At 41.3% G+C, this 20,860-nt stretch overlaps 1 protein-coding gene across 7 annotated transcripts in view; it reads right to left on the minus strand.

Moving 5' to 3' along the window:
* The window catches only part of TRAF5 (TNF receptor associated factor 5), a 43,773-nt gene that overhangs the window by 14,257 nt on the left and 8,656 nt on the right, over positions 1–20,860 (minus strand). For 4 of the 7 annotated variants that reach the window (XR_007355671.2, XM_048843102.2, XM_048843099.2 and 1 more), the window contains exons 2-4: positions 15,858–15,979; positions 14,654–14,800; positions 1,415–1,634 (exon numbers count right to left, since the gene is read on the minus strand). Coding sequence is in view for 6 of the 7 variants with exons in the window: in XM_048843102.2 (XP_048699059.1) it covers positions 1,415–1,629 (215 nt within the window). In the remaining variant the exon portion in view is untranslated. The remainder of the gene's footprint in view (positions 1–1,414; positions 1,635–14,653; positions 14,801–15,857; positions 15,980–20,860) is intronic. The other 3 variants (XM_048843101.2, XM_075127100.1, XM_048843100.2) reach the window with 3 other exon arrangements.

A 20,860-nucleotide genomic window follows, 5' to 3' on the forward strand; every position in this document is an offset into this window, starting at 1 on the left:
GAGAACCAAATATGAAACATTAAAAAGTATATTTAAAGATACTGACATCTATATGTGTAACAAAGTTTCAGCGAAGTCTACATGGCCAACTCCAACCTTCAGTTATATAAGGACCATATATCAATGTATCTCCACTGTGCAATTAGATCTGTGTGGGTGAACAAACCCCTTTTACCTCTGATGAGCCCCCCATGAAGTCAACAGACCCTTTCACCACTGTGAGCTGACTGCAGGATTGGACTGATTCTGATCTCTCATCAGATTTATAATGGTATAACTCCATTAAAGTCAATGGAGTCACACCAGTACAAGTGAGAGCGGGATCAGTCTAACCACCAATATAAAACTACTGTTTGTTTAACGCAAATAACAACAGGCACCTAGATATCATGGTGACAGACAGAGTTCTATGCCCATCCAATCACCCTGCTGGATGGTCTCTCACCTGTCATACTCTATAGTATAAAAGCTCAAAATTTTTATCTGAAAACAATTGCATCAGACCCACAACTTGATTTACTTTGTTTGAATTGCCAGAAAGACCTCATGTTCCTTACCACCACCTATCCAAACTGTACTCAGGACCTTTTTAAAAAACAAAAAACAAAAAACCCAAACACATACACACATGTACACACTCCTTGATCCCCAAATGACAGATTGTATCTCAAGACATATGTACCTTTAGCCAATGGGAGTAGGTGCCATTCCCGGTCTGCTTTCAAACACAGTCCACACACTGAGTAGAGTCCAAACTTGTCCCCTTCCTGGGGTTTGGTTTTATTATAACAGAGAAATTAACCAGAATAAAGTATAAAGTTCAGCTCAATCCTATTGTGTGGGTTTGACCACACCTAGGGTTGCCTACCTTGAGACTCACTCACCCCCCTAGATTCTTTCTAGTCTCCCATATAGCTGAGGTCTTGTCTACACACAAGAGTTAAATAGATTTAGTTAAATCGATACAGAATCTGAGGTAAACTGATGTACTTCCCCCTTCTGCGTACACACATCAGTTTCTAAACCGATTTAATTAGATCAATATAACTTTTACGTTTAGAGAACGCCTCAGAAGGGTAGCAAGTTGCCAGCCTCTGTGAGTCAGCAGAACTAACTTAAGCCTTCCCCCCAGTCTGATCAATAGCTGCTACCAGATTGGAGTGTTTCAGGCTAACATTGCCAACCTGCTACACCAACAGAGACTACGTACTTTACACACGCATCTCATAAGGTTTGTTATTGAGCCCAAGCCCACTGAAGTCAATGCATTTTTCTGTTGAATTCCATTGGCTTTGGATTAAGTCCTTTAATATTGTTATGGCATTTGGTGTTGATTTTTGAAAGATGTTGACTATTGTTAATTGTTGGGGGGAATTATTTGTAGAGGGAAGAGAGAGAACTGTATTGTTCTTACCTCAGAGAAATAATACAATGCTGGCAAAATCTGTGACCACATCCTGTCTGGTGAGGATTGTGAAGGACTAAGTGGCAATAGGCACATTTGTACCGTTCTTCTAAGGTTTCAACAAAGTGGTAGTCAGTGTCAGGTTCAAAGTCTAGAGAAATGCCGCTGGTGGAATTCTGGCGTGCGAAGATGTTTGAGAGACCAGTAAGTTCTTCAGAGGCCATGGAAGCTGTATTGGAAAGCCAAGGACAAAAAGTTTCAATTTAAGTACCTTTATGACCAGTAAAATCACCTCCACTACAGTTTGCAAGATGAACATTAATGTGTTTTTGGACTCATTCTCTCGCCGTAGACTTCAATACGGATTTCAGATTTGAATGCAGGATCAGTTACTAGACAGCAGTACAAAAAATATCATCCAGGCACTCCAGAATGATGAATGATTTATTTCAGAGCTAGCACCAACGTTTATGATTGTGAAGAGGTTCACAGTCTGAAAATTTCTCCCCAACAGAATGGAGGTTACTTTTCCCTAGTTCTCGTGCTAGATCCTGCAATCCTTACTCAAGCAAAACTGCCACAGACTTCAATTAGGCGTAACTTGGTCCTACAAGTCCCAGGCATCAAAACTTTACATACAGTAATAAAAATGCCTTGGATTTGAGCCCACACACCTTTACTAATTCATTTAAACTAGTTCAGAAAGAGTAATGTCTCACCAGGGTTCACAGCAACTGGAAGAAAGAATGATGACTTTACCAATAAGTACAGATTTGACAGAGATCAAAGACTTGGGACCCAATACTTCTCTTTCTGATTGATCACCGATTTACACCAGAAGGCTAAAATTCTATTTTTCAGAATCTTACTTTAGTTAGTTATTTGTATGTTATTAACTGCATTAGTCATGTTTGAAAAGAAGTAGGGAGAAAAGCAAGATTGCAAATCAGAATCGTAACTTCATTTTTCTCTCTCTCAGTCTTATCAGGGTTTGAAATAGATACACCATTAATTTCGAGCCTAAATGGTTCACCAAAATAAATAAATAGATAAATAAATAAAAATAATCAGACCTTAAATCTGTGTCAGGTCCCTCAGTCTAGGGCAATGGGTCTCGGACTGATAATAGCAAATCCTTACCCTTGAACCAGTGTAATTTTCATCCCTTAAGATGCAACATACATAAGAATTTTTTTTTTCTGCTCCTGTTGCTGTTTACTGACCAACAGAGAAGTTTACGTAGTGATGTTAACCTAATTAAATACATTTAGTTATGGGATGTGTGTAGCAGCAGAATACACCCATCATATTAACCTACATTTAAATGACAAGTTCACTCACAACACACTCTATTGATCATTTTTCCATCTTCTTCCTTACTCATAGCATAGAGCACAACTAACTCGTGGAAACATGGTTTATGGTAAGGTAATTAAAGTGTTTACTTTTCTTTTACAGCACTGTCCTTAGGGCAACACCGATATACAAGTTACCTTACTGTATATCAGTGTGTAAGAAACTCAGTCAAGATCTTAGGTGCTGCCCAGGGCCGTCAAGCAATTAAAAAAATTAATCATGATTAATTGTGCTGTTAAACAATAAAAGAATATCATGTATTTAAATATTTTTGGATGTTTTCTATATTTTCAATTATACTTGATTTCAATTACAACACAAAATACAAAGTGTACAGTGCTCACTTTATATTTAATTTTCATTACAAATATTTGCACTGTAAAAAACAAAAGAAATAGTATTTTTCAATTCACCTTATACAAGTACTGTAGTACAATCTCTTTGTCATGAAAGTTGGACCTAAAAATGTAGACTTATGTACAAAAAATAACTCCACTCAAAACAATGTAAAAGTTTAGAGCCTACAAGTTCACTCAGTCCTACTTCTTGTTCAGCTATTGCTCAGAAAAACAAGTTTGTTTACATTTAGGGAGATAATGCTGCCCGCTTCTTGTTTACAACGTCACCTGAAAGCGAGAACAGGCGTTCACATGGCATCGTTGTAGCTGGTTTCACAAGATATTTACGTGCCAGATGTGCTAAAAATTCCTATGTCCCTTCATACTTCAACCACCATTCCAGAGGACGTGTCCACAACAATGATTGGTTCTGCTCAACAATGATCCAAAGCAGCGTGGACCAATACATGTTCATTTTCATCATTTAGTCAGATGCCACCAGCAGAAGGTTGATTTTCTTCTTTTGGTAGTTCGGGTTCTGTAGTTTCCACATCAGAATGTTGTTCTTTTAAGACTTCTGAAAGCATGCTCCAACCTGGTCCCTCTCAGATTTTGGACGGCACTTCAGATTCTTAAACCTTGGGTCGAGTGCTGTATCTATCCTTAGAAATCTCACACTGGTACCTTCTTTGTGTTTTGTCAAATCTGCAGTAAAAGTGGTCTTGAAATGAACAACTTGTGCTGGGTCATCATCTGAGACTACTATAACATGAAATATATGGCAGAATGCAGGTAACACAAAGCAGAAGACATACAATTCTCCACCAAGGAGTTAATTCACAAATTTCATTAATGCATGATTTTTTTTTAACGAGCATCATCAGTGTGGAAACACGTCCTCCGGAATGGTGGTTGAAGGATGAAGGGGCATACGAATGGTTAGCATGTCTGGCACGTAAATACCTTGCAATGCCTACTACAAAAGTGCCATGCGAACGCCTGGTCTCACTTTCAGGTGATATTGTAAATAAGAAGTGGGCAGCATTATCTCCCGTAAATGTAAACAAATTTGTTTGTGATAGCGATCGGCTGAACAAGAAATAGGACTGAGTGGACTTGTAGGCTCTAAAGTATTACATTGTTTTAAATATTTGAAATAAAAAATAATAATATAAAGTGAGCACTGTACACTTGTATTCTGTGTTGTAACTGAAATCAATATATTTGAAAATGTAGAAAAACATCCAAAAATATGTAAGAAATTTCAATTGAATTCTATTGTTTAACAGTGCGATTAAAACTATGATTAATTTTTTTAATCATGATTAATTTTTTTTAGTTAATCGCGTGAGTTAACTGTGATTAATCAACAGCCCTACTTCTATCATATCTTGTTGGCAGGATTCCTTTTTATGTCTCTACTGTGGCACACTATTTCTCTTCCACAGTTATCGCCTACCCCTTAACCACTTTCTGTTCAGATACATTTTGTGTATTTTTGCTGTTCTTTGAGTTTTCATGAAATTCTTAGTGGCACAAGCAGCTCTTAAAGGGCTGAATCCAGATCCTATGAAGCCATTGGGAGTCTTTTCATTCACTTCAGTGGGGGGTCGGACTGTGTAGGCATATTCTTAATATTTGTGATTCTGTTCATAATAAATTGTAAACCTGCAATATTGATTTATAATATTTGTAAATCTGCATTTATAATTCTTCTATTTGACATAATTGTAAATCTGCAATATTGATTTACAATTCTGTATTAAAGCTTGCAAACCGTACCTTGCAAACAGCTCATATTGATTCTAAATTGATACTTTCTCTCAATTGTTATTAAGATTGACGCTTGTAAAACTAAACGGCTTAATTGATTCTGCTTTTTCTGTATTGACGCTTTCCATTGATTGTAATTGAGATTGACGCTTAGAAATGTAAATCAATCAATTAACGTTACTTTCTTAAATGGTTATGTTCAATTGGCTTTACTTTGTCAACAGATACTTTGTGATAGAGATTGACATGCTTTTTAACCAGCTTCACTTTATGTTCAATTGGCTCTACTTTGCAAACGGATACTTTGTGATGGAGATTGACATGCTTTTTTGTAACACCCGTGAAGAGCCGCGAATTGGAGCGGCGCTCATAGAAATGTCACATAGAGACTCCCACCCTCTATAGTTTGGATCAGGAATGTTAAAAAACGGGAAGTCTCAAATAAATAACACCTTTGTATGATAAAAGAAAGCCAATACCGAAGGAATGTTAAGAGACAGGGAGTCTCAAATAAAATAACAATACTCGGTGAAATGAGAAATGTGTTTTTATTAAAGGAATGTATGTGAATGAATGGGGGGTTTTGGAATAATCAGGGAAGTGCCAGCCTAGGAATTTAACATCAATTGGCCGAAGAAGACACCAGGTGGAGACAACCAGAGAACCCCACCGGAGGGCAAACTGGGATCCACCCGACCAATTCAAAGGATGAAGAAAGCTGATGAGCACCTGACAGCCGTCCTGGAGCCGTCATGACTAACAATATGACAAAGCAAATTCCACGGACTGGCATAGGAAGAAATTCCTATAAAAATGGACACTAAGGACTGAGAACTTTGAGTCTCCAGTTCTGCCACTACCCTTCAGGAGCATCGGATGCGCATCTGACACGGACTCGGCTCCATTCTTGTGTACAGGTTACCTGGCCAGTACTCTGTCACGAGCAACTTCTAGGCTGTTAACTAGAACCCCTATGCAGAACTGGTCTGAATGAATGTATGAATGAATGAATATATAGATAGATAGATAGATAAGTAAGGAATAAGTAACAATACGACAGTGTGAGTTTTATATTTCTTTTTATTATATTTACAATAAATGTGGCATTTTGCCTTGTCCCTTTAATAAGATCCTGCTGGTTTTTATTTTATTGGTATAACAACTGGGCCCAAAACGTAAACTCTGATAATCTGACTACTGCAATAAGTGATATACCACTACTATGTGTTTAATTCTGCAACATAATTCTGACCCGAGAAGCCCCTCCAGTGTGGATATATTATTACAGAAAACGGAGACAAAACCATACCACTTTCTAGCTCAGGTTCAGTAGGTAAAATTAACCAAAAGTTTAAAATAGAATATTAAAGGCAATTAAGAGTGTGAGATTAAAAAAACAATGATTTCATGATAAACATTTTCATTCTCTTCACAGGTCAGTGTCCTAATTCTGATATTTACATTACATTTAAAGTGCCAAATTCATCTCAGCCCCTTTGCCTTCATTTAGATGGAACGTCAGACTTACACAAGTGTCTCCAATCAGGCATAACCTAATGGCTGCAACCCACAGGGGATATAAGCCCTAACAACACTACACAAGCATAAAGCTTTAGTGGGGTTCTCAAACTGTACTGCACCGTGACCCCCATCTGACAACAAAAATTACTACATGACCACAAGATGGGGAACTGAAGCCTGAGCCTGCCCGAGCCCTGCTGCCCTGGGCGGGAGGGAGGGTGAGGGTGAAGGGGGTGAGGGGCAAAGCCAAAGGGCTTCAGCCCCATGCATGGGGCCTGTAACCTGAGCCCTCGGGCTTCATATTTGGCCCTGGGTGGTGGGGCTTTGGCCCCAGCAAGTCTAAGCCAGCCCTGGCGACCCTATTAAAATGGGGTCCCGACCCATTTTGGGGTCCCAACCCACAGTTTGAGAACCACTGGTATACAGTAAAATATATATAGTACATATGGAACTGCTTGTGTTCAAAATCACCCTTGCAGATTGCTCTGTTTAGTCACCCCAAGTGAATAGTCTTCTGTTTCAACCTAGGGACAATTTTCCATTTCTCTCCATTTATTTTACAATTGCTGATCCTGTCCCCTCTGAAAATGGACTTCCTACTTCTCTGGCACTGAAACCTTGACCAGGAACAATTTTGCTTTTCTGCCACTAATCAGAGACATAAAAATGCAGAACAGAAGAATTGCCAGACCCGTGGTTTGTCTAGTCCAGTATCCTGTACAATTGACAGTACCAGCTGCTTCAGAGGAAAGTGCAAGAATCACCACAAGGGCCAAGCATGGAATAAATTTCTAGCAGGGCAGTTTTATTACTACCCTCTTCAGTTAGTGGCTAGAGTGCCCTGAAACTTTTCTCCTATGATTTTTTTAACCCCTCTCATTATCTATGTATGTGTCCAATGCTTTTTTGAATCCTACTATGCTCCTGGACTAAGCAATCTTTAACGGTGATGAATTCCACAGTTAACTGTATGTTGTGTTCAAAAAGCACCACCACCTCTTTGTAGGAGTTTAAATTTTTTTTTGGCCTTTACATTGACTGTACTCTTGTATTTATCTTCTCTTGTAATATTTTTGCCCAGCTTATCTATGCCGTTCAGTATTTTATATACCTCTTTAAGGTCTCCTCTGAACCGGTGTTTCTCAACCACTGGGCAATGAAAGGAAAGCAAGGGGTTGAAAATTTTATCACATTTCCTATATGCCAGGAAAATAACATTTCAAAAACAAATTTGGGGTGGCCACAACCTTCTATATTTGTGGGGTCAAATATAGTAACTGATACATTTTTTCTTACTTTTATAGCAAATGTGATTATTATTATTATTATTAAACTTAAAATAAGTGGTGGCGAACCTGGAAAAGTTGAGAAACACTGCTCTAAACTAATCTTTTCAATTTTTCCTCATATGGAAGTCTCTACACATTTGAAACCCCCTGAAGTAAGAGATATTTAAAGCCAACACAGGAAATTATCCAACATGCAGGCATTACAGTCCACTCATGAAATTAAATAAGAAAAACGTTAACCAAACCAAAAATAGTCAACAAAAAAACACAACAAGAAGTCTCTAAGCAAAAATAGCCAGAGGTCTCCAGCATGGTATAGTTTAATATCAAATAAATCTTAGCACAGAACAGTGAATAGAAGAATAGCTTCCAGACAATAAAGTTATTGGTAAATACACTCGAGAGAAAGGTCAAGGCTTGAAACAGAAAGCCCACAGAATGAATATAGTCAGTGCCATGAAAACACCCTGGAGTTACAGCCACAGCTATTCCTAAACCTCCCTATGTAACATTGAATCGTAAGAATGGAAGGGACCTCGAGAGGTCATCTAGTCCAGTCCCCTGCACTCATAGCAGGACTAAGTATTTTCTAGACCATCCCTGACAGGTGTTTGTCCAACCTGCTCTTAAAAATCTCCAATGATGGAGATTCCATAACCTCCCTAGGCAATTTATTCCAGTGCTTAACCACCCTGACAAGAAGTTTTTCCTAATGTCCACCTTGCTGCAATTTAAACCCATTGCTTCTTGTCTTATCCTCAGAGGTTAAGAAGAATATTTCCCCCCCCTTCTTCTTGTAACAACCTTTTATGTACTTGAAAACTGTTATCAAGTCTCCTCTCAGTTTTCTCTTCTCCAGACTGAACAAACCCAATTTTTTTTTCAATCTTCCGTCATAAGTCATATTTTCTAGACCTTTGATCATTTTTGTTGCTTCTCTCTGGACTTACTCTGATTTGTCCACATCTTTCCTGAAATGTGGTTCTCAAAGCTGGACACAATACTCCAGTTAAGGCCTAATCAGCATGGAGTACAGCAGAAGAATTAGTTCTCATGTCTTGCTGACAACACTCCTGCTAATACATCACAGAATGATGTTCACTTTTTTTGCAACAGTGTTACACTGTTCAGTCATATTTAGCTTGTGATCCACTATGACCCCCAGGTCCCTTTCCGCAGTACTCCTTCCTAGGCAGTCATTTCCCATTTTGTATGTGTGCAACTGCTTGTTCCTTCCTAAGTGGAGTCCTTTGCATTTGTCCTTCTTGAATTTCAGCCTATTTTTTTTCCCACACCATTTCTCCAGTTTGTCCAGATCATATTGAATTTTAATCCTATTCGCCGAAGTACTCGAAACCCCTTCCAGCTTGGTATCATCCGCAAACTTTATAAGTGTACTGTCTATGCCATTATTTAAATGATTGATGAAGATATTTCATAGAACCGGACCCAGAACTGATCCCTGTGGGACCCCACTCATTATGCCCTTCCAGCTTGACTGTGAACCACTGATAACTACTCTCTGGGAATGGTTTTCTAACCAGTTATGCACACACCTTATAGTAGCTCTGTCAAGATTGTATTTCCCAAGTTTGTTTATGAGAAGGTCATGCGAGACAGTATCAAAAGCTTTACTAAAGTCAAGATATACCATATCTACTGCTTCCTCCCTATCCACAAGGCTTGTTACCCTGTAAATGAAAGCTATTAGGTTGGTTTGACATGATTTGTTCTTGACAAATCCATGCTTTCTGTTACTTATCACCTTATTTTCTTCCAGATGTTTGCAAATTGATTGCTTAATTATTTGCTTCATTATCTTTCTGGATACTGAAGTTAAGCTGTCAGTGGAGATGAGGATGAGACTGTAGTACAAGGTTATTACAATGCCTAGCACCTACATCAGGGACGGGCAAGCTTTTTGGCCCAAGGGCCACATCTGGGTATAGAAATCGTATGACGGGCCATGAATGCTCACAAAATTGGGGGTTGGGATGCGGGAGTGGGCGAGGGCTCCAGCTGGGGGTGCGGGCTCTGTGGTGGGTCCAGAAATGAGGAGTTCAGTGTGCGAGAGGGGGCTCCGGGCTGGGGCAGGGGCTCTGGCTGGGGGTGCGGGGTCTGGGGATGAAGGTTTGGGGTGCAAGAGGATGCTCTGGGCTGGGACCCAGGGGTTAGGAGGGCACGAGGGGGATCAGGGATGGGGCAGGGGAGGGGGTCAGGGGTGCAGGCTTCAGGCGGCACTTACCTCAAGCAGCTCCCAGAAGCAGCGGCATGTCCCTCCTCCAGCTCCTATGCGGAGGCGCAGCTAGGTAGCTCTGCATGCTGTTCCATCCATAGATGCCGCCCCTGCAGCTCCCACTGGCTGTGGATCCTGGCCAATGGGAGCTGTGGGGGTGGTGCTTGGGGCGGGGGCAGCATGCCAAGCCCCTTGGCTGCCCCTATATGGAGGAGCTGGAGTGGGGACGTGCCGCTGCTTCTGGGAGCTGCGCGGCACCCCGGTTTGTGCGGAGCGGGGCAAGCCCCAGACCCTGCTCCCTGGTGGGCACTCTAGGGCTGGATTAAAATGTCTGAAGGGCCAGATGTGGCCCTCGGGCTGTAGTTTGCCCACCCCTGACCTACATAGTGCTTTTCATATTCAACGTGCTCTACGCACACTAATGAAGTCAATTTAATAACACCCATGAGTCAGAGGTGTTAATAGCCTCAATTTACAGATGGAAAAATCAAGGCAGAGAGATTAAGGTCCAAATTATCAAGAGCGTCCACTAATTTGTGGGACCTAAGTTGCAACACCTAGGATCCAATTTTTAGAAATGCCACGTACTCACAATTTGACTGAAGTCAGTGGGAGTTTGGGGCAAAAACCAGGCCCCAGGTGTCTCAAAATGAATACTTTAAAAACATTTAAAGCACTGAAAATTAATGGGCACTTTTGAAAATTTTGGCCTAAGCAATTTGCCTAATGGTCACAGGAGTCAATGTCAGAACTGAGATTAGGATTGTGGAGTTCCCAGCTCCCAATCCCATGTTCAGATCCCACACCTCTTTTCTGAACACATCCAGAACCCAAATTTCACCATCTTCAACCCCTCAACCCCCGCACCTGAAACAAAGTTCCTTCACCTAGACTGACATAGAGACAATGTCAAACAACAAAATAAATTCTTCCCATATGGGCTACCAATAGCTGTGTCCTATCCAGTAATGTCAATACATAAACATGCAAATCAGTGATAAAAGAATATCACAAGCCTGATTTTACCAATAAAAACCTTAAAGAATACATTTAACTAGAAATGCAATTGTGATCCAAAGTCAAATCCAAAAACTCATTCATAAATCTCTTTGCTAATTAATTCAACAGCACTAGTCTCTATCTCCTTCTGAAAAGCATTCTTTTATTTCACCAATAGCTTCCAACTACTTTGCTGGAATTAACATATTCCCTTCCTCAGGCATCTTTAAGATGCACACATAAGATCTGAAGAGCGTTACTTTTAGCAAGGTAAAATACTAAAACTATATTCACCCCTCTCACACACCTCTTTTCTTCATGAAGGCTTCTGCTCCATTTCAGCAATGCTTACATGTTCAGAGAAAATTTAAAAAGTCCAAGTGTGCAGGGAGAAGTACTTTCTATATGCAAGTCTGCCATCAGAAATCTCAGCTAAGACGTCTTCTTGATCCAATGCAGTCAAAGCACATACAGGATCATATAAAGGCCAAGTTTCCTATCTGCCTCCCTTCTAGGGGATGGAAAGGGGAGCTAGCTCAGCACATAGTGATGGGGACAAGGAGTTGTGGAGCACATGACTGCAATTCCTTGTCCAATAGGTTTGTATTTTCTGGTCCAGGCTTCTATTACAAACTAATCTTTCAACAGAGAAGTAAACCATCAATGGAGTCAGCACCTGTAGCCTTCCAGGGCTTGCACTGCTCAAAAAGATCATGGGTTCACACTGCTGAATTGAGCTATTAGGGCCAAATTCACTACTGGTATAAGTCACTGAGCTGCACCTGTTTGCATCAGTGTTGAATTTGGCCCAGCATGACTAGTTCAGCAGTGTAGCTATGCATTACTACTGTGTAAACAAGCCTGTTGCTACAAAACATCCAATATGATATGATCTGAACCATTACAAATAAACATGATGACTATATGAATGTGTATGTCTTGTGTAACTCATGCTAGACACAGGAAACTAGGATACAGATACTGTAATACCACTTCCGGCTTCAACTATTTGATGACTCTGTTCCTTCAACTCATACCAAAGCAAAACAGGCAAAGGAAAAAGTAATTTTTGCAATATAAAGAGCTCTATGGGTTAACTGAATCAACTTTCTGCTTAAACTGATGTCTGACCAACACAGGAGGTACTGTATGCTTTAACTTTTGTATGTCAAACAGCTAAGTATGCAAAGTGAACATATTGTACTATTATAATGCGTGCACACACACACTGCAGAATATTCTTTTAAAAACATTAGATGGGGTGGATAATATGAGACACACGTGTCAGAAAGGAAACAGACACAAAACAGATCTGTAAATAGACTTTCACTGTGTCACTACAAAAATGTAAAATAAATTAAATCTCTATTTCCACAGTAACCCTAAATACAAAAGAAGGATTTTATTTAGAGGAATTTCTACATGCTGTATTAAATAATTAATTTTGATCTTACATTGCAAAACTGGTTTAAATAGTTGTCACTAAGCCCATATCCCCACATGAGAACTAATCACACAGCTTCAGAACAACTAGATCTTGGTAGCAACACAATAAAGAGGTGCTCACTGTCACCCTCCTTTTTGCTTTAGCAACCTACACCCATGCCACCATAATAAAGGGCAACCTCATCAAAGGCAGGATAAACACACTGCATACAAAATATCTTTCTGTATGCAGATGCTGTTTTACAATAGGTTTCTCACTCTCATAAATCCTTAAGCCACACTGTTTTGAAAAAAAATCTACTATGGGAAGTTTTCAGTACAAAAAAAATAAATTGTCCTAAATCAGGTCAATTCCCCCTTAATTAGCACCAGATCAAATGAGGCTATGCACCTTCCATTTATATGGGCCACGTATAATCGAAATTATTTGTTCATAAATGTATGCAGAACACATAGTAGGACCTGAGTGGAACATGGTATGAGTCAATCAGGATGATACTACTCCCTAGAATGTTGCCCTCATGCCAACAAATTAGTGAAACAGGTCAACCATACATCTCAGTCTTCAAACTTGCCAATGTGTGACACCAGCAACCACAGGTGCTGACTTCCTTGCCCCCCGCTCTGCCCCAGGTTCATCCTCACTCCACCCCTTCCTCCAAGCCCCCACCCCACCTCTTCCTGTCCTGCTCCACCCCCAGTCCTGCCCTTTTCCCCAAGGCCCCACCATGCCTCTTCCCACCCCCTCCCCACTTCTCCCCTCTCCCAGCACCTCCTGCATGCTGCAGAATAGCTGTTCCATGGCATGCAGGAGGCGGTGGGAGGGAAGAGGAGGAGTTGATCAGCGGGGCAGTGGGCGGGAGGTGCTGGAGGAGTGGAGGGGAGGGGAGCTTGGCTGATGGAGTCGGCGCCTATGCCAGCAACCAAAATGTGTGACAAATGGCCAAAGTGTGGAATTCCTATATTGTGTGCACTATCAATGACACATGTTTTTAACTATAAAACCAGTTTTCAATGATGTTCTCTCACTAAGTGAATTAAATACATTTTAAAAAGAAAACTGGGAAAAAAAACAAATTCAATCACATGCAACCAATAAGTCCACCTATATGGGTCATCAGCTGGATCTGAATCCTAGATCTTCAAATTCCCAGCACAGACTCTACCACTTGAGCTACAAAAGTAACTATAAACCTGTCTGGGAACCAGCCACTAGAACGGGACTTGGAACACACCTTGCCAGTATTGCACAACTATTTACTAGACAGCAGTAGAATATTAGAGACCAGGAATCCTGGTTTCAAGTCTTAGCTCCAAGATAGGAGAATGATGTAATAATTAGAGATAAGATAACCAAAGCACATTATTCAGTACATTCACTACTGAAAGACAGTGTGGCTCAGTGTATACAAGTTGAGCTTCCCATTCTAGAGACCTGGGTTCTATGCTCAACTCTCTTATCTATAAAATGGGAGGCTAAATCTTGATTGCCTTTTAGGGTTACGGTATAAGACATTGTTCAGCAGTAAGGGCTGTGAAGTACATGGAAGTAAATACAACAGTGATAAGCAATAAAATTTAAACTCATCGTTCCTGGCTCTCAACTTAGTATGCCCGTGACTCCAGAGTATTTGGCAGAGCAAATGGAATCTCTCTGTCCCTCCCTCAGAAAACTGTCTTCCTTTGTGGTGCACTAGGACAGGAAGTCTGATCCAGCCAAAATGTGAAATGTCTTGCAAAATTTGGTATACTTTAGAGGTCTAAGATCAACTCACTGCAGTGGAGGTGTGGGGAGAGAAACATGAAGGAAAAGAAGGGAATACCATTCATTAAATTATCCATTCAAACTGCCTGATGGACAAGGTGGTCCAACTGACTCTATTATTGGGCTATACAGTTACAGCATCCAGCAATGTGATTTACTGGTAACATGGAGCCCTGACATGCATTAATTGTATTGACGGGGACAAGAGAGTGCTCGAATTATATCACAATGTATGGAAATATAAAATGGGTTAAAGAACTACTGCATATAATTAAATACAGATTAAAGATATGGCAGATTATACGGAATCACCTGAAAATAACAGCTGGCCTACCACATATTAGGAGTATATACTTTAAGCACTGGCAATGCAGTCCACACCCATGGATCCCCACAACCCTGCGGAGTGCTTCCCGTAGGGGAGGAAAGGATTCTGGAGGTATGCTGGGTCGCTTCTCAGTCCTGAGGATCCATGAGGAAGAAGACTCCTCATTGTATTGGAGGGCTGGCTCCCATTCCACCTACCTGCACAGTCCTCATGAGCTGTTCTGCCACTGGCCTAAGCCCTTAGTGGCCACACAACAGTAGCCACAGTTGGTATGCAGGAGCTAATACTTCTAACAGCAATAATTCCTGATTGGATACTGGCTTGAAGATCCACAGGGGATGCTGCTGCAGAAAGCACAAAAACAAATTCAATTAGCTTTATAAATAACTGATTTTTATGCACCCTGAATTCAAATGTCACCTTGTTATAAGTTCACAGTAAAACCTTGCTAATTATCAGTTTGCTAATCCTCAAACCCAAATTCTCATTAACACCCTGCAATTTCACTCTACTTCTTTGTGAAGATTTAACAGTCAAGTATTGTAGTGAGATCCCATAAGACTAAAAGACTTCTTTATTTTTTACAAAGTACACTATGGTGTGTACATATATATAATAATTAAAACTATACATGTGAAAAAACCAAAAAAGGACTTTTTGTGCTACAGAAGTTTTGAGTTTGTGTTTTTTCTGCTGACTTGCTTATTTGCAATGTTGGCTGATTTACTATGGATCTCCCAATCATTAATGTTAATTAGCGAGTTTCTACTGTACAAAGAGTTCTCTATAGTATATCTACATTGGTATATTTGGCAATAACGTGGACAGCATTAGTCTTAAATATAGTGTTTTTTAACTGTGGAAAAATAATTTTGTCCTTAACATCTAGTAATAGTTGTAACTATAAAAAGGTAGCACTCAAGAGCTATAAGCCAAGTAAAATTGGTGCTACACTTAGTACACAGTAATCCAGTCACTCATTAAAACACTTTAATTTTCCTACAATAGTATCTCAAGTGTGTAGAGTATCACATTAACTTTATCAAAAAGAACACTGAGATGGTAAGAGTCACCTTTCTTGCTCAAACTATAATATGGTGAAATTTAATAATTAAGTCTTTCCTTTTCTACAGTCACTTTTAAATTTCTGTGCCAATGCTTGGATGTCTTAATGTCTCTTCTGGCAACAATATAATCTGATGTGAATTCTTAAAGTTAAACTACAAAATCACTCTCAACCCCTTTTAAATTCTAAAGGTTTACATTAACAAATCCACATGTTATTTAAACATCAGGTTTAAAATTAGTTAATGTTTGAAGAGTGCTTTGAACCTGGTAAATATAAGTGCCGTTATTAGTCTATTGCCAACAGTTAGAAGATTTATTTTGATAGAACCGTACCTGAAAACTGTGGCTGTTCCTGAACAGAAAGTGAGATGGCTTGTGGTTAAAACAACACTATGGTAGATTTTAAACAGTAAGACAGTGGAAATCCCCCAAGACTAGCTTTGCAAAGATCACCTCTACAAACAAAACAACAAACACAGAAAATGTTAGGACAGAAAGGCAAACCTTAAGAATATTCCTCCTTTAAACTTCTGCTGCAGTGACTGAAATTCTACCCACTGCAGAATTATTGTCTCTGGAGAAACATAAGCTTAGAAATACCCTTTTTCACATTTTTCCTTGCTGAGCATTTTATAGTTTTCATTAAAATGTTGCCAGTTTCAATGGAGCTGTATCTGATTTGACAATTCTTTGGTCACAAGGAAACATGGCATTTGTAAAGACGTAAAGAAAACAAAGGGCCCAATCTTGCAATTCCCTACACAAGCAGTCCTTACTCACACAGGTAGAGCCACTCACATCAGGTGAATAAGGGCGTGTCAACATGAGAAATTGCCACCGGTTTAATTTAAGATGCTATTTTAAATGGATTTCGTTAGATCTGTGCAAAAGGCTGTGTGGATAGTCTTATTTTGGTTTAAGCCAGACTTGCCAATTTAACTGAAGTCAACTATACTGGAGCAACTATACTGGAGTTTGCAACAGTTTAAGTAAATTGGTTTAGAAACAGATTTAAACTGGATCAGCATTTTTCAAAATTTGGGTCATGACCCAGTACTGGGTCACGGCATGTCAGGCACTGGGTCTCTCTGGTCAGCACCGCCGACCGGGATGTTATAAGTCCCGTCGGCAGTGCTGCCCAGCTAAGGCAGGATAGTGCCTTCCTTTTCCAACACCGCGCTGTGCCCCGGAAGTTGCCAGCAGTGGGTCCGGCTTCTAGGCAGGGGGGCCACAGGGCTCCGTGCGCTGCCCCCGCCCCGAGCACTGGATCCACACTCCCATTAGCCACTTCCCGGCCAATGGAAGCTGGGAGGGGAGGCAAGAACCACGTGGAGCTGCTTGCACGCCTCCGCCTAGGAGCCAGACCTGCTGCTGGCTGCTTCAGGCACAGTGCGGTCCGAGGTGCCAGGACATTGGGGAAGCCTGCCTCTGCACTCCGGCTGTGCCGCTGACGGGGAGCCACCGGAGGTAAATCCCCTGCCCCAACCCTGAGCCCCCCAACCCAGATCCCCTCCTGCACCCCAAATCCCTGACCCCACCCCAGAGCCTGCACCCCAAGCCCAGAGCCCTGACCCCCTCCTGTACCCCAACCCTCATCCCCAGCCCAGAGCCCCCTCCCACACCCCAAACCCCTCATCCCCAGCTCTGTTGGGTCACGAGCATCAACCATTTTCTTCAACTGGGTCCCCAGAAAAAAAGTTTCAAATCCACTGAACTAGATGGTCGCCCACTTTGTTGCTTCTGTCTGCCAAGCTAAATGGATATAGTGGGGGGCTCCTTTCATCCTTCCATCTCCCCCCGCCCGCCACCACTTCCTTTGTGCTACCCTCCCAATCCCCTCTATTTCAGTGACTTCCTGAAACCCTACCACTCTTCCCTCATACCAATGTGCAACAGTTTTCAGGGAACCCAGCACTGAGAGATACCTTTATACCCTCTGCCACTGCCAACCTTTCAGCCACTCAAGCCCCCTCCTCTGGGCTATGCCAGCCCTGTTTTTGCCTTAACAATAGATGCACCCCAGTCCCCAAGTCCCCTTGAAACATTCCCCTGTGATATCCAGCCCCTGACACTGGCTATTCCCAGAAATCCCAGATCCTCTACCTCCAAAGGAGCAGTGTACCCCAGTTTACCAGTTTTACCTTAAACCACTGCTCCTGTAAACCACACAACACTTGTAATGAAACAAAAGGTTTATTTAAGCAAGCAGAGAGACTGCACTACAAACAAGAGAGTGTGACAGAAAGAAATGGTTACCATACAAAATAAGATTGTAAAAAACAAACTTGGGCCTACACTTATAGTTACTTTTTCCTATCTAAAAGTAAGTTTTCCCCGCCAACGTGCAGTCTGTTGCAGAGCTGGATCGCTTTACAGGAACCACGATCCAAATATTTTACGACAAAAACCCTCATTCAAGAAGACGTCTCTTCAGTAATTGGATCTAATATGCCTCGCCCCACTTGGTTATACTGTAACAGTCTTTTATTTTTAGTCATAGACCTGACAATTCCCCCAACTGATATAATGTTTCTTTTTTACCTCCAAGTGGTTTTGATTGTTTGCAGTTGTCTTTGATAGTTTTCCATTGACTGTTCTGGGATGGGCAATGGTAAACAGAGTTGCCACCGGCTAACCAGGGCCGGGTGGCAACTCCCTCCTGCATGAACGGGCCATCACTCCCATGTTACTCCCTTGTGACTCCTTTTAACTTTAGGACCATAAGAGTATAAACTTCAATATAGTTTCATTATTCCTTCAAAACTACCCGCACACAGATCATGCTACAATTATGAACATAAATGAATTGCAATCTTTCAATAGAGACCTTACGTGTTACCCTTTATGGACAAATACACTGTAAGCAATGCATTTGCGGTAGTGAATTTGCCAAGTTTGAGATGAGAGCTGTTTACAAAGAACAGGGGACCTTTGTGTCACACAGGGTCTCGGTGTGTCCTCCCCTCCGCCCCCACATTTCTCTCTGCCACACTCCATTAGTCCCATTTTTCTTCCTCCCACCGAGGGCGGCTCTGGGTGCCCTCTCATTCCTCCCTAACATTCTTATTATTCCTTTCTATCTGGGAGATAAGTCAGGGTGTCAATATTATAAACAGCATTGGGACAATGGGCAGAGCTGAGATGAGGTTGTTGTTATGCTGGAAGCTGTTAATGGCTGCCATCAACCAGTTCTTTGATCTACAGTTACAGAGATGGTTGAAACGGTCAGCTGTTAACCAGATGCAAGGGACTCCATTTTCTTGTCCTCCGTCTTTTTCCAGTATTCTGATTTTCACCCAAATCAACAAGTTTCTGCCCACTGATTCCTAGAACATTTCCTGAAATTTGGAATAGATCAGATTCAGTGGTCAAAAGTTATTGTGCTGCATACAGGCAAACAGACAGATGGAAATGCCATCAAGTTTTAGTGTAGGGCCTTGCTTCAGTTGGACAATTAAACTGGTGCAACTCGTGTACAGACAAGGCCTAAGACTACTAGCATGGTTAAGGGTTTGTAGGATTGGGACTTTGATTTCCTCCCCCCCCCCACATCTTTACAAATGACATCTGCCCTCAGGACTTATCATGACTGAGCTGTTGAGTATATGCAACCTTTGCACTTCTGGAGGTCAGAATAACTGCGTTATATGGATTTTCCACAAAAGTCTGGTAGATGTAGAAGGAAGTGATACTCCTACTTTGTTTCATTTGCGCAAGATAGCGCTTGGAGGAAAACATAATTTTATGTGAGCACAGCACCAGAAAATGTCATCTGCTTCTAGGAAAGCTTTGGGGAAAGCCCTGAAAAGAGAAGTTGAGATGCACTAGGATCCCAGTTTTAGTCAGGTTTCAGAGAGGTAGCAGTGTTAGTCTGTATCAGCAAAAACAAGGAGGAGTCCTTGTAGCACCTTAGAGACTAACAAATGTATTTGATTTGTTAGTCTCTAAAGTGCCACAAGAACTCCTGACAGTTTTAGTCAATTTCACTCTGCAAGTGAGAAGAAAGCACTGGTTTCATGCTATTGTTCAGGTACCCCTTTCCAATTTCTTCTGCAGCTAGAAGTATTTTGCAGACCCTCCAAGAGAAAGGAGGAAGGAAACAGTAAAGGGTGGCAAAGGATTATTTAAGTATGTGGGGAGAGGATGAAGGTAAGTGAGAAAACAGACAGGAAAGGGATAATGAGAGAGAGTGAAAAGAAATGTGGTCGTCCATGAACTTCATTAAAAAACTCTTACAGATACAGAGAGACATCATCTTCCTTTCCAAATGCAAACAGATGAACATCATACCAAAAGGACAGAAGGTAAAAAATCCATTACAGTCTACATACCACACAGACTATGCTGACAGCTTGTGCCACACACTCTCAAAGAAACTGCGGAACCATCTGATCAACATCCTATACAGCAAACAGGGAACGATTAAGAATGAGCTCTCAAAAATGGATACTCTCATAAAAAACCAACCTTCCACACAAACTCCCTCGTGGCTGGACTTTACAAAAACTAGACAAGCCATTTACAACACACACTTTGCTTCTCTACAAAAGAAAAAGGACACTAAACTATCTAAACTACTAAATGCTACAAGGGGCCACAACAGTGGTTCCCTTAACCCACCCAGCAATATTGTTAATCTATCCAACTATACTCTTAGCCCAGCAGAAGAATCTGTCCTATCTCGGGGCCTCTCCTTCTGCCCCTCCACCCCCACGAACATGATACAGTTCTGCGGTGACTCAGAATCCTATTTTCGACGTCTCTGACTCAAGGAATATTTCCAACACACCTCTGAACAACATACAAACGCACAGAGATCTTCCTACCAACACTACAAAAAGAAGGATTCTGGGTGGACTCCTCCTGAAGGACGAAACAACAGACTGGACTTCTACATAGAGTGCTTCCGCCAACGTGCACGGGCTGAAATTGTGGAAAAGCAGCATCACTTGCCCCATAACCTCAGCCGTGCAGAACACAATGCCATCCACAGCCTCAGAAACAACTCTGACATCATAATCAAAAAGGCTGACAAAGGAGGTGCTGTCGTCATCATGAATAGGTCGGAATATGAACAAGAGGCTGCTAGGCAGCTCTCCAACACGGCTTTCTACAAGCCATTACCCTCTGATCCCAGTGAGGGTTACCAAAAGAAACATCTGATGAAGTGAGCTGTAGCTCACGAAAGCTCATGCTCAAATAAATTGGTTAGTCTCTAAGGTGCCACAAGTACTCCTTTTCTTTTTGCAAAAGAAACTACACCATCTGCTCAAGAAACTCCCTGAAAAAGCACAAGAACAAATCCACACAGACACACCCCTAGAACCCCGACCAGG

This window comes from Caretta caretta, chromosome 3 (genome assembly GCF_965140235.1).
Source record: "Caretta caretta isolate rCarCar2 chromosome 3, rCarCar1.hap1, whole genome shotgun sequence".
NCBI lineage: Eukaryota > Metazoa > Chordata > Testudines > Cheloniidae > Caretta > Caretta caretta.